The 14,000-nt window shown below is 39.9% G+C and overlaps 1 protein-coding gene across 13 annotated transcripts in view; it reads left to right on the top strand.

The window, feature by feature from the left end:
• The window catches only part of Mllt10 (MLLT10 histone lysine methyltransferase DOT1L cofactor), a 144,466-nt gene that overhangs the window by 38,833 nt on the left and 91,633 nt on the right, over positions 1-14,000 (top strand). For 12 of the 13 annotated variants that reach the window (XM_021195224.2, XM_021195229.1, XM_021195228.1 and 9 more), the window contains one exon: positions 4,539-4,648. The exons of the other annotated variant lie outside the window; for it this stretch is intronic. In XM_021195224.2, the coding sequence (XP_021050883.1) occupies positions 4,539-4,648 (110 nt within the window). The remainder of the gene's footprint in view (positions 1-4,538; positions 4,649-14,000) is intronic. 13 annotated transcript variants of the gene reach the window in all.

Raw genomic sequence — 14,000 nt, forward strand, 5'->3', positions numbered from 1 at the left:
TTTCTTTTCTCTTTTCTTTTCTTTTCTTTCTTTCTTTCTTTCTTTCTTTCTTTCTTTCTTTCTTTCTTTCTTTCTTTCTTTCTTTCTTTCTTGGGGGGGGGGGTGGAGACAGGGTTTCTCTGTGTAGCCCTGGCTATCCTGGAGCTCACTCTGTAGACCAGGCTGAACTCAAACTCAGATATCCGCCTGCCTCTGCCTCCCAAGTGCTGGGATTAAAGGCGTGCTCCACTACTGCCGGGCAAGATTTTGTTTGGTTCTTTTTAATAATTTCTATTTCTTCATCAGCATGTAATTCTTTGTGCATGTGTAAGACAGTTCAGTTGAGGTCTTTATTTAAAAAAATCCAGTTAAACTTTTGTATGAAGAGTTTCTGTTAATATCTCCTGTGAATGAGTCATACTTAAAATTTTTTTTGTGTGTGTGCACATGAGTGTGTATGTGTGTGTGTGTGTGTGTGTGTGTGTGTGTGTGTGTGTGTGTGTGTATGAATATGAAGCCTAGATGTTGATGTTGAGCACTTGTCTTCCTCTGCCTTATTTTTAATACAGGGTATCTCATGGAACCTGGGATTCATTGATTTGCTAGACTGACTGGGTAGTAGCTTTGTCTCTCCTGTCTGCTTTCCAGTAGAATACAGCCATGTGTTGCCACACCTTATGGTTATGCGGGCGCTGGGGATCTCTATTCAAGTCCTTATGTTTACACAGCAAGCACTTTACCTACTGAACTACCTCCCAGTGTCTGCATGTTTTCCTTATAAACTTTTTAACCTATTTTAGAATGTATGTATTGGGGCTATAGTTCAGTAATAGGGTGCTATGCTTTGAGAGCTATCCTAAGTATTGTAAAATCAAAAACTGGATATAATTGAATGTTGGGTTAATTCTGGAGTAAAGTTCTGCTTTTTTTTTTTTTTTGGTTTTTCGAGACGGGGTTTCTCTGTGTAGCCCTGGCTGTCCTGGAACTTACTCTGTAGACCAGGCTGGCCTCAAACTCAGAAATCCTCCTGCCTCTGCCTCCGCCTCCCATGTGCTGGGATTAAAGGTGTGTGCCACCACGCCCGGCTAAAGTTCTGCTTTTTACAAGGTAGGTTTTACTGCTTGCCGTGTTTTCTTTTTTAATTGACTTGTAAATTGTATATTTTTGTTAGCCCTGATGAAAACGTAAGTGAGTGTTTTGATGATTTATTTTCTTGAGCATCTAGTGTAAAATAAATCGTGAGAAGGGGGGGCAAGTATAAAAGAAACACCATCTATTTGTGTTTATATTTATCGTGTTTTCTCCAGTCTATCTACCACTCTTCCTTCCTTCTCACTTCTTGTTTGTACCATACCCAGATTCTAGCCAGGGTCAGTTGAGGGTCTTCTTAGGTCTTAAGATGAGTTCTGCCTTAGGTAGGGCTGTGGCTCTCCATCCTCCAGCACATCCAGGTGTTTTCAAATGCACCAGGTTGCCAGAGATCTATCTAGTTTTTCCTCCTAGACTTTTGGTACTTCGTCATGTGTTTCATCTATATTCTTTTCCTCCAGGCATCTGTGGATTGAATTTAAGGGCTGCTTTCTCTTTTGAATGCACTCAGAGAGTGCAAGGCAGGCACATCCCAGTCCTTGGTTAGCTTTCAGGCCATTGAAGGATTGACAGACATGATTCTTTGTTCATAAAACTTGGTTTGGTTATCCTGCTGTCAGAGACTAGAGTCTCTCCACGCTAGAAACTCAGTTGTATTTAGGGACCCCTGACCTAAAACTTTCATGTATTAAGAGAAAGATTCCAAAGAGCTCCCATTTCCCCCCCCCCCCCCCCCCTCCCCATTTTCTTAGTTTAGTAGGTGCTTGGTTGTGGTAAACCTTTCACTGTTTTCAAGAGTTTAATAAGAGAATTTAATAATTTCTTTCTGGTGTGATACTTACCCTTGCACCTGCTTCCTTTACCATTTTTTGGTTGGTATAAATCTGGATGTTTTGCATCCTATGTGTATGTGTACATTCGCTTATATTTACATATGTATAGTCTCGTGGCCTAGGCTCTCTTTCTACCTTAGCCTCTTTAGTGATGGATTACCACTGTGATGCCTCACCATGCCTTATCCTTTTAAATTTTTTTTTTTTTCCCCAGCGCTGAGGACTGAACCCAGGGCCTTGTGCTTGCTAGGCAAGCGCTCTACCCCTGAGCTAAATCCCCAACCCCCCTTTTAAATATTTTTAAACTTTTTCTGGGATATGGTCAAGGTTTTTGGAAACAGATCTTATATTTGTTTAATTTGTATCAGTGTACTTAATCCTTACCATTGAGATAATAATTCTTAGTTTTACTTTCTTCCCACTTCCCTCCTCCCTCCCTTCCTCCCTCCCTCCCCCCCCTCCCCTGCTTCCTGTAGACTTGCTCTCCTCACCACCTTCATCTCTCAATAGTGGGCCAGTTCACCTGGCAGTGTTTTATAATCTTTATAATTTTAAAGATTTACTTATTTTATGTGTGTTGTACTTTATGTGTATGTTGTGCCTGCAAGTGTGTACATACACATAACCACATACATACCTGACCTGGTCAGACTAAGGTGTTCAATTCCTGGAGTTAAGAACAGTTAGTTGTGAGCTGTCATGTGGGTACTAGGCACTAAACCACGGCTGTCTGCAAGAGCAGGAAGTGCTCTCAACCAGTGAAGCATTGTTCCAGGCTTTGTGCTCTGTGCTCTGGTTTGGAGCTGTCTCATAGTTCCAGGCTGACTGGCCTGAAACTCAGTTTGCAGACCAGACTGGTCTTCAGATCCCAGAGATTTATCTGCCTGCCTCTTTCTCCAGTGTGTTGGGATTAAAGGCATGCGCCAGCACACCCAGCCTATGCTTTTTATATGAGCACTTATGCTGATGGCCAGTACCCATTAAAAGTAGCTCTCTCTTTTATCTCTTCCTCTCCTGTCCCCAAGCCAGTCTTTATCGTGTAATCATTTTTCCTTTTCGAGGGACGTGGTGCTTCCTTTGGTGTTTGAAAGTACCTTTGTTTGTTTTGTTTGCTTGTTATTTGCAACACCTTTTACACCGAGCCATCTTGCTTTAATTACATATATTTGATTATAATAAACATACTTATTTTGTGATAACTTAATTGTAGGTTTGTTCTGATTTTCTTAATTTTGTGGGATTTCATTTGTGCTTTTTATTCTAGAAATTGTAATTAACAGATTATGGACATTATTTGTGACTAAGTTGTGAAAACGACTTTCCGTATAAGATGTATTTGATGCAGAGAACGCTTCTTGTTTAGGATTGCTTTGCTCATTGAGTTGATGATTAAAGCCTAGGGGTACTCTTGTGTGGCATATGAGTTTTTAGTCTTAGCTTGTAGTCTGTCAATGATTCTACTTGCCTTTTTCCATGCTGTACCCCACCTTCCTGGAATTTCATCTTTTTCCAGTTTACCAGCAACTCTTTAGTGCTGCATGAGCTTTTTAGCTGCCTCAGCCACACTTTTTGTTGTTTGTCATTCATTCATTCATTCATTCACTCATTCAATGTATGTGACTACACTATCTTGTCACTGTCCTCAGACACACCAGAAGAGGGCATCATATCCCATTACAGATGATTGTGAGCCACTATGTGGTTGCTGGGAATTAAACTTAGGACCTCTGGAAGAGCAGTTAGTGCTTTTAACTACTGAGCCCCTCCCTCCCCCCCCCCTCTCCAGCCTTCAGTCACACTTTTTATAATTAAAAGCAACTTTAACATCAACTGGTAATCAGATAAAGATTTAAAGTAGAAAAATGACAACCACTATATGAACATTGAAAATAATGACAATATAAAAACTAATACATCACATTTAAGATTAGTAAGATTAAGCATATTAGCCTCCTTTTTTTTCTCCTTTTTGTTCTTGATGGTGAGACTAGATCCAACCCTACCCTTGTGTCTACTAGGCCAGTGCTCCACAACTGGACTGCTTCTCAAGCCTTTGAAACTCGAAGTCCTAGAACTTACTGCAAAACTGAGAATGGAGCCTAGAGCTTCACCCAGTAATCAGGGGCACCTACTGAATTTATATATATATATATAAATTCACACTATTTATGTATTTAATTTGGCTCTTTTAAACAGTCTTAACTTTATAGTGTGGTCTGATCTTCAATTCACTATGTAGTGTTTGCTGACCTCGAAATGGAGAGCCTCCTTTTGGTTTATTCTTGGAGTATTTAGAGTCCTTGGAACTATCATCCTGTTTTCTTCAAATTAAAGTAGGTCTCAGAAGTAATGTCAGTATGAATTTAGTTTGCCCTTAAGTGTCAGTGTCACACCCGAGTTCCTGAATGCTCTCTGTCTGTTTATGCTGAGTGCATAATAGATGCAGCATGGTTAGGAACCCTGGGCACCAGCAGGGAGTGGCCAGAAGTTAGGACATAAATAATGCAGCAGCCAGAGTTTTATTATCGTTTTGTTATGGACTTACTTAAATAGCCATTTTAAGAGATCTTAATACAGGTAGTAATTATATTTTTGATAAAACTTGAAGAATGACATTGTGTATTTATTTATTTTTAGGTTGGGCTCATGTGGTTTGTGCCCTCTATATTCCAGAGGTACAATTTGCCAATGTTTCTACAATGGAGCCAATCGTTTTACAGTCTGTCCCACATGATCGTTATAATAAGGTACAGTGGATCTCATCTTAATGTTTGCGTTTTTGGTTCTGAAACTAGGAGATAGAAAGGAGGTGGGCTCTTTTTGCCAGGGGGGGTTGTTTTTGTTTTGTTTTATTTCTTAAAAATGGTAAAACCTTTCTCTAACTTCATAGACATTTTGAGAAAAATAGTTACCATCTTGAGCCTACAGTATTAAAATAAGCTCACAAGAGTATAAACACACAAACAAAACCTGTCTCTTTAATTTGAACTTAGGTATAAATGTTTTCAGAACATTTTAATTACTCAGTTCACATTTGTCTTTGAAGATTTACTGACCTCTTGCCCTTTAAAGTACTATGATATTATTAGATTTGAATTAGTCATTATTTCCTGTCAGTAGTCCCAAGGAAGGAAGCTGAGGTGACAGGAGTTCAGTGCCTACCTAGATAACATACCAACATACTGAGACCCTATGCCCGAGTGGAGACCATATGCGGGCACACGCTTGAGAGCTCGCTCCCTCTTTCCCTCCCTCTCCTCCCTCTCCCCCCATTCCCCTCCCTCTCCCTCCCTCCCTCCCTCCCTCCCTCTCTCCCTCTCTCTCCCTTACCCTCTCTTTCCGTCCGTCCGTCCGTCCATCCATCCATCCATCCTTTCTTTACCTGTGTGTTAAAATAGAAACACCTAACCATTTGCTTACTCACATTGTTGCTGCTGCTGCTACTGTGGTGCAAGGCTTCCCTGTTATCTAGGGTCTTTAGGCACTGATACCAAGGGAGAGGAAGATTCTGTGGAAGAATGACATTATAGTTAGCCTTGAGATTTCAGATATATTAATAATCTTTTTATTAAGTTATAATTTATTTAAAACATTGAAAATGAGAAAATTTCCTATTTAAATCTTTTGTGTATTTTTTATATCATATACATGTTATGAAACATTTAGATCGTATTACTTAATTTTCTTCTGCTTTTGAAACTGAATAAATTTTTGTGTCAATAAATGATATTTCTACACTTTCCTGGCTCCTTAGTGTATGTATCATAGAGTATTGCTAGATTCAGTTACCTGTGGAGCAGCCTTTTGTGGAAGGGGCCCATGTCATAGTGTTAGGATCCATGTGAAAGGGTATGTGTATTTTGGAAGTTTGATTTTTGTGTAAAGTTTTTTAGAATGTGAGCAGTTCTTAAGTAATTATCATGGAAAGTGTGAATTTTTATCATTAAGAGTGCTGGTCTGTTTTTTTTTTTTTTTGAGTGCATTGGTGTTTGGCCTGCATGTATCTCAGGGTGAGGGTGTCAGATCTTGGAGTTACAAACAGACCTGCCATGTTGGTGCTGCACATTGAACCTGTGTCATCTTAACCACTGGGCTGTCTCTCCAGTCCCAGTGCTGGTGTTTGTAAATTCTTTTCTCAGGTTTTTTTTTTTTTTGTCCCTTCAAGTTAACTAATTGACCTTGTTTTTATTATAACATTATTTCTTCAAAGTGTTTTGTGTTTTGCTTTTGTTTTTTAACACCCCCCCCCCCCCCCGCGCCCCGGGTGCGGTTTTGTTTTGGCTTGTTTTATTTTGTGGAGACAGGCTCTCTTGTATCCCAGCAGGCTTCAGCCTTGCCAAGTAGCAGGGGTGACCTTGAAATTGTGATCTTCTTGCTTCAACCTCCAGAGGTTTGGGGTTATAGGTGTGTGCCAGATGCTATACACAGAATAACTTTCTTTATGGAAGTGTATATATTCTTTAGTAATTTTAAGTAATTTTTAATTTTTTTGTTTGGGCATGGTATATATATATATATATATATATATATATATATATATATATATATGTATATATACCATGTGTGTGTGTGTGTGTGTGTTTATGTACATGTATGTGCAGTTGTGTGTCAAGGAAGCCAGAAGAAGGCATTGGCTGTCCTCTCTTGGTTTCCATGCTGTTCTCTGAGATAGAATTTCTCACTGCATGGGAAGCTTGTGGGTTTTGTTGGTGTGTTTTTGTTTGACTCTTTTGGCTAGACTGGTACCTAGCGAGCCTCAGCAATCCTCCTGTCTGTTCCCATTATCAACAGTGTTGGGTGAAAGGTCTGCGCAGGACCATGTCTTTATTTGTTATATGGGTGCTGGGATCTGAACTCAGGTCCTTATGGTCGCATTGCAAACACTCTTAAACCTTCATTTTATGGTACTTTTAAAATGTATTTAAAAACCAATTTTCTTTATAAATTTTGAAATAACATCAAGTTTATTTACAGGCTCTGGAAGAAGTACAGAGTTCTTCCTCTTAAGCCAAACTGTATATCCCCATAAGAAGGGCATTTTTTTGGCCTAGAATAAAGAGCTCTGGGGTAGAGTGTCCTAGTATATGTCAGGTCCTCAGTTCGGTGCCTCCAGCACTACAAAATAAATTAAATAAATAAATGTAACAGAAAAGGAAGGATGGTACTCATACATTTGTAATATAACTATCAAAGTCAGCAAATTAGTGGTGCTTTGTTACCACATGTCTGCCAGCCTCTTCATGTCTTCTCATTTCTCCCAGAAATGTGTTTCATGCAAAAATGTTAGAAGTTTCATTTGTCTCTCTTATCTGTTTATCTCAAATATTAACTTAATGTTTCATTTACTTTTGTCAGAGTACTGTAGTCTTTAATTAGCTTGTAGAATAGCGTTCTATCTGGATTTGATGTTTGCTCCAGTGTGCTGGGTGACATTTTTGTAGGAATATCATAGAAGTGCTTCTGTGTTTCTCTCATTACATCCTGTCAGGAGGCACACTGATTCCAATTTTTCTGATTCCTTACAATCTTAGTTTATCCTTAGTTAAAGTGATGTCCGTCAAGTTTCTCTTGGATGGTTTTTATCCCTTGTACCCAATACCGTGCTGTGGGGCAGTGATGTGTGTGAGCACTTTGTTCTCTGGGCTGTCCTTTGCTCATCTTGGCATCCACAAGTTTCTTAATTTATTGCTGTGATTCATGGCTAATTTTAAAATTTCTTTTATATTTTTCAGTTTGCATTCTATTATAATAAAAAGCCCAATTATAGTGTGGACTTAATGTCATGCTATCTTACTTTGTTAAATAGAGTCACATGTACACCAGGCTAGTTTCGTATGCCAGCTAGCCAAGGATGAACCCAAACTTCATTGAAAACATATTTATTTTGGTTTATTTACTCTTATTTATGTGCCTGCTTGTTTGTGTACCATTTATGTTTTTGTGCTCGTGGAGACCAGAACAGTGTCTTGGATTTTCTGGAACAGCAGTTACAGGTGGTTTTGAGCTGGTTGATGTGGGTGCTGGGAACCGAACCTGGGTGTCATCTGTAAGAGCAGCACCTATCTTAACTGTTAACCACCTCTTCTGCCCCATGACCGTGAACTTCTTCTGATCCTTGTGCATCTTTCCTCAGTGTTGGGATTACAGGCAGTAGTCACCGTGCCTTGTTGTGGCTCTGGGGATGTTCTTGTGATGCTAAGCAAGCACTCTGGCACATGAGCCACAGTCCCATTTGTTTCTATTTTATTTTAATAGAATCTTCATTTATTTTAATGTCTGTACTGTGTTGCTGTGTGGCTGATGGCACCTCGTTAGTCTGCCTGTATATCATCTCTCATTGCTATCATTCTCCAAGCCTTCTTTTACTCTTCACACAGAATGTATTTGTGACTCGTTGGTGGCCTAGACAGCAATAGAATGATTTTCTCCAAAGAGCTAGATTTATTTTCTTTCTTTCTTTCTTTCTTTCTTTCTTTCTTTCTTTCTTTCTTTCTTTCTTTCTTTCTGCCTGTCTTTCCTTCCTTCCTTCCTTCCTTCCTTCCTTCCTTCCTTCCTTCCTTCCTTCCTTCCTTCTTTTCTTCCTTTTTTTCCTTAAAGATTTATTTATTTATATGGATAAATTTTATGTACTCATGTACACTATAACTGTACAGATGGTTGTGAGCCTTCATGTGGTTGTTGGGTATTTAGGACCTTTGCTTGCACCAGTCAACCCCATTCGCTCTGGTCAGCCTGCTCACTCAGTCCCGAAGATTGATTTATTTATTATACTTAAGAACGCTGTAGCTGTCTTCAGACACACCAGAAGAGGGCATCAGGTCCCACTACAGACGGTTGTGAGCCACCATGTGGTTGCTGGGATTTGAACTCAGGACCTTTGGAAGAGCAGTCAGTGCTCTTAACCGCTGTGCCATCTAGCCAGCCCTAGAATTTCTTTTATATGGCAGTAATATTTAGAAAATAATGTATACACTAAATGTACTTATTGTCCTTATTGCATTGTTGGTATCTGGGTCTCTCAGTTGGTAAAGTTAGAAAACAAATGTTTGCTTATTAACAGTGCAATACAAATTTACACATTAATATCTGTATCATTTACATATATTGAAAATTATTAGTGATTTAAATCTGATGCAATATTTGGATAGATATACTTCTGTACCCATACATGTACTGATGTGTTCTATATCTGTGTCTGTATACTGAGAATTCATCAATTCAGTGACTTTACCAATTGTAAATTCATCTTCTGTATGTGAGATCCGTGTTGCCTATTTCATTGTAACTTCCCTCAGGTCCCACTTGCTTCTTGTCCTCCATGGCAGTCCCTTCTCCCCCTTTTCAGGATGTGGCAGCTTCACTCTGCCATGGCTGATTTCCCTCCTGTGGTTTGCCCTTGTTTGTTCTGACATGACTCTCCCCTTTATCCCCCACTCTTAGGGGAACAGTCCCTAGGCACATTGTGACACTTGAGTTGGGATGCCTCTGACTCCCTAGTATGGAGACTTTGCTTGCTTGGTCCTTCATGGTTTTAAGACTAGAATATTTGAAGAGGAAGGGAGAAAGGGTGGAAGGAAAAAATGAATTACCTAGTTTTAAATTTTCAATCTCATCTAAATTAATTTTACAATGTGACAAAATATGTGTTCTTTCTCTCTCTGAGTTGATTAGTAAGTTATTTTTCTTTGGAAACAGTTTCTATGTGTAACCCAGGCTAGCCCCCAAACACAGATTCTCCTAGGACTAAAGGCATGTGCCACCACTGCCTTGCTTTATTTTTTAAATATATTTTTAATTTGAGAATTTCATATTTATCAATGTATTTTGGTTATATATATCCTCCCCCCCCATATTCTTTCTCTAGCTCACAACACCCCCATGTCTCAGCCTGCTTCTTGTCATCTTTTTTATAAAGAAAAGAAACTCAAGTTCAAAATTAATACTACTCTGATACAAATGAGTGCGACGCCATCTCTTGGAGCCACTGGGAACCACATTCACAAAGAAGACCCTCCTGCCCCTAGCAGCCACCAATGCCGATAGCTGCTCAGCCAGGGCTGTATGCATGGGATGGTGACTCGTTTGTCTTAGACAGGCTTCACAGCTGCTGTGAGTTTGCGAGTGCAACAGCCCCTCATGCCCTGAAGTCAGTGCTTTGCAGCAGTGCTCACAGACTTCTGAGTCTCACAATCTTATCAGCCCCTGTTGTGTCCTGCTCCCTGAACCTCAGAGACAGACGGGGTAGGATGTACATGTCCGATTTGGGCTGACTACTCCACAGACACATATTCTTTGACAAATTGTCATTATTAACCACCATCCACTGCAGAAAGAAGCATGGGGGCTAAAAGCCAGTGAAGTCTATGGATACAGAAACAGCTTTTTAGAAGGCAGGTTGATACTGTTTCAGTTTAGTAAAGTAAAGTGGTGATAGACTAGGGCCTATATATTTTTCCTGATTCTTGGCCAGATTTGCTGTACTGGGCATGAGTTTCCTCTTACTGGAACAGACCTTAGATTCAGTTAGAAAGCAATTGGTTGCTCCCATGCTACTGACTATTCATAACACTATCACACTGATTGGCTTGCCAGTCTGACCTTTATAGCTCATTGGGCTCACAGCTAGGTAAGACTGCGTGGCTTTTCTCCCCTAGAAGCCTATATGGCACCCTTTGGAACTGTGAAAATTAACCAGTTGGGAGTAAGCTTTCTATGTTTTTTCCATGTTCTGTGACCAAATTATGTTGGAGAGGAGTTTGAGCCAGAATAGCTGAGTTGAACCAGCCAGCCAGAGTTCAGAAAGAATTAGAAAGGGTGAGCTTATTTGGTAATAAGCTTCCAAGATAACAATTACATCTGACGAATAAAAGTTATCTTACAATTGCTTATATTGCTTTGGGGATTTCTACAACTTCCCTGACCAACAGTTGAAAGAGATATTATGAAGGAGGAAATGAGGATAAGGAGAATATAAATTTAAATGGGGAAGGGAATAGAGAGGGTAGGACAGAGAAAGGTATAGAAAGGAATAATTAAGGAAACTTGAAAAGTTGTGCAGAAATCTAGTTTATAAGCTTACTGAAAAAAGTATAAAGAGCTTATTTATTTTTGGTGGTATAAAGTTTTTTTTTTTTTTTTTGGTCAGTGGGTACAGACTTTGTCAAGGCTCTTAGCTCACTTGTAGCTAGCTGCCTCTTGGACGGGTATGGACCTTCACTTTCTTCTGGAGGAACTTGAGCACCCTTTTGTCTTTGTAGTTTCTGAGTAGCTCTGTGAGAAGCTGCTCCTTGGACACAAACCTACACAGCTCCTGTCCTGTATGAACGTGGTGTGTTGGGTGAGGTGCTGGTAGTGTCAGATCATGGCTGTTGCTCTCTGGTTTGTTTCCTCCCCAAATCATAAAGATCTGTTTGCCTCTGCCACCCAAGTCTGGGATAAAGGTGTGAGTTACTACTCGAGGTTTGATCAGGCCGCAGATACTTTTTATAATTCTCCAGCTGTGAAGTTTATGAGAGAGTTCACCCCCTCCAATTATGTGTCAGATTTCATCTTATGTGTTTGTTTGTTTGTTTTTGTTTTTTTGAGACAGGGTTTCTCTGTGTAGCCCTGGCTGTCCTGGAACTCACTTTGTAGACCAGGCTGGCCTCGAACTCAGAAATCCGCCTGCCTCTGCCTCCGGAGTGCTGGGATTAAAGGCGTGCACCACAACAACCCGGCTGTTTTTTTGTTTTTTCAAGACAGGGTTTCTCTTTGTAGCCTTGGCTGTCCTGGAACTCACTCTGTAGATCAGACTGGCCTTGATAATTTTGAAATTTTAAAGCATTTACCTGCTTGTTGTTATAAATTCTAGGTACAGTACCACAGGGATATGTAAAGAGCCTTGTACATCTAGCTCCATAATAATTAGGAAACAAGAGATCACATCTGAGGTGTAACAGTTTACTGGATTGGTGTTTGTTCTAGTATGGGTGATGACCCTAGTCATACATGTTATTTATAAAATAGTATGTGTGATATTTCCTTTCAAATTGGACTTTGATTCTAATTGCTGGAACTTCCTAATTTATTTCACCTTTTTACTGGGATTTTCTTCATATAAAGTAAGTGTGTGTGTGTGTGTGGGGGGGGTGAGTGTGTGTGTGTGTGTGGGTGGGTGAGTGTGTGTGTGTGTGTGGGTGTGGGTGTGAGTGTGTGTGTGTTTTGATGGCACAGTTTTACCATGTATCCAAGTATAGTCTGTAATTTATGTAGCTTAGGCTGGCCTTGTACTCATGATCCTTCTGCTCAGTCTTTTGAACGCTGGAATTGACTTGTTCCAGCAGCACAAGAGTGTCTTGTAGATTTATTACCCAGTTTGCACCTGTGCTCATATTGTGTCTTTTGTCTTCATATAGCCATTTTATAACCATTTACTGAGGGGGAGGGCTGTCCTATTCCATTTTGTTGTCTGCAATGGTATTTTTTTCAGAAAGGATCACTTGTAACATTATAAAATTAGGAATTACAGATGGTTTTTTTTTGTTTGTTTGTTTTTTTGAGACAGGGTTTCTCTGTGTAGCCCTGGCTGTCCTGGAACTCACTTTGTAGACCAGACTGGCCTCGAACTCAGAAATCCTCCTGCCTCTGCCTTCCGAGTGCTGGGATTAAAGGTGTGCACCACCACACCCGGCTTACAGCTGTTTTAAAACATTGTTTGTTTTTTTGTTTTGTTTTGTTTTGTTTTGTTTTGTTTTTTTAAAGAGGCTTAGTGGGTAAAGGTACCAAGCCTGCTAACTTGAGTTTGAACCTCAGGACCCATTTGGTATAAGGAGAAAATTGATTTCTGCAAGTTGTTTCTGATCTCCGTGTGTGTGTGTGTGTGTGTGTGTGTGTGTGTGTGTGTGTGTGTGTGCGTGTGTGTGTGCGTGTGTGCGTTCGCACCCTTCGTAGCTTTTGCCACTTACAAAATAAGTATAATAAATCCCTAAAATGTTTCTTTATTCAACACATAACATAATGTAACTTTTTTTTAAAGATTTATTTATTATTATATCTAAGTACACTGTAGCTGTCTTCAGATGAGGACATCAGATCTCATTACGGATGGTTGTGAGCCACCGTGTGCTGGGATTTGAACTCAGGACCTTCAGAAGAACAGTCAGCACTCTTAAGCACTGAGCCATCTCTCCAGCCCATAATGTAACTTGTAAATAATGATCACATTTATAGTCCTTTTAAAAATATCTGGAGTTATTGCAGGTTAGGTCTTTACACACTGTCTTAGTTTGACTTAGTATTGCTGTAGTTAAACACCATGACTAAAAGCAAGTTGGTGAGGAAACAGTTTATTTGGCCAACATGTCCACATCATAGTCTATCACTGAAGGAGGGAGGTCAGGACAGGGCAGGAACCTGGAGGCAGGTGTGCTGATGCAGAGGCCATGGAGGAAGGAGTGCTGCTTACTGGCTTGCTCAGCCTGCTTTCTTATAGACCCTGAGGTGTCCCCACCCACAATTAAGAATATGCTTTATAGTCAGATCATAGGAAGACATTTTTCTCAATGAGGTTCCCTCCCTTCATATGACTCTAGTCTGTGGCAAGTTGACATAAAAACAGTCAGCATACCTACATACATAAAGTTCTGTCTATAGAAGTGTGCTTTTTTGCTTTTCCCAAATTACATGTTCTTTCTATAAGCAAAATACATTTATTTTATGTCAGCATCCCCCAGATCTTAATCCATTTTGTCCTCACTACTAAGCTCCATAACTTCCCTCAGTATAATAAGTTCAGAAAGTCCTAAATCTTCTTTATGTAAATCACAGAAGTTAGATCTGAATAGGGCAATGTTTCCCTCAATTATTTGAGTCTATAAAACAGGAAGCAACAAGTGTTGTAGTATGGAGATTCTCATTCCAAAATAGATAAATTGGAAGAAGAAAGAAAGTATGAGGACCCAAGTTTGAATCTGCAGCAAGCACATAAAATGTTGGGTATGATAGCATGCTCCTATAATTGTAGTTCTGGGAATCTAGAGACAGGAAGCTGGGTCTCTGGGTGTAAGACTCCCTCTGAGTTCTTGCTTTGAAAGACCCCCGAAGGGAGGCCCGCCCCCCCCC

Source organism: Mus pahari, chromosome 3 (assembly GCF_900095145.1).
Source record: "Mus pahari chromosome 3, PAHARI_EIJ_v1.1, whole genome shotgun sequence".
NCBI lineage: Eukaryota > Metazoa > Chordata > Mammalia > Rodentia > Muridae > Mus > Mus pahari.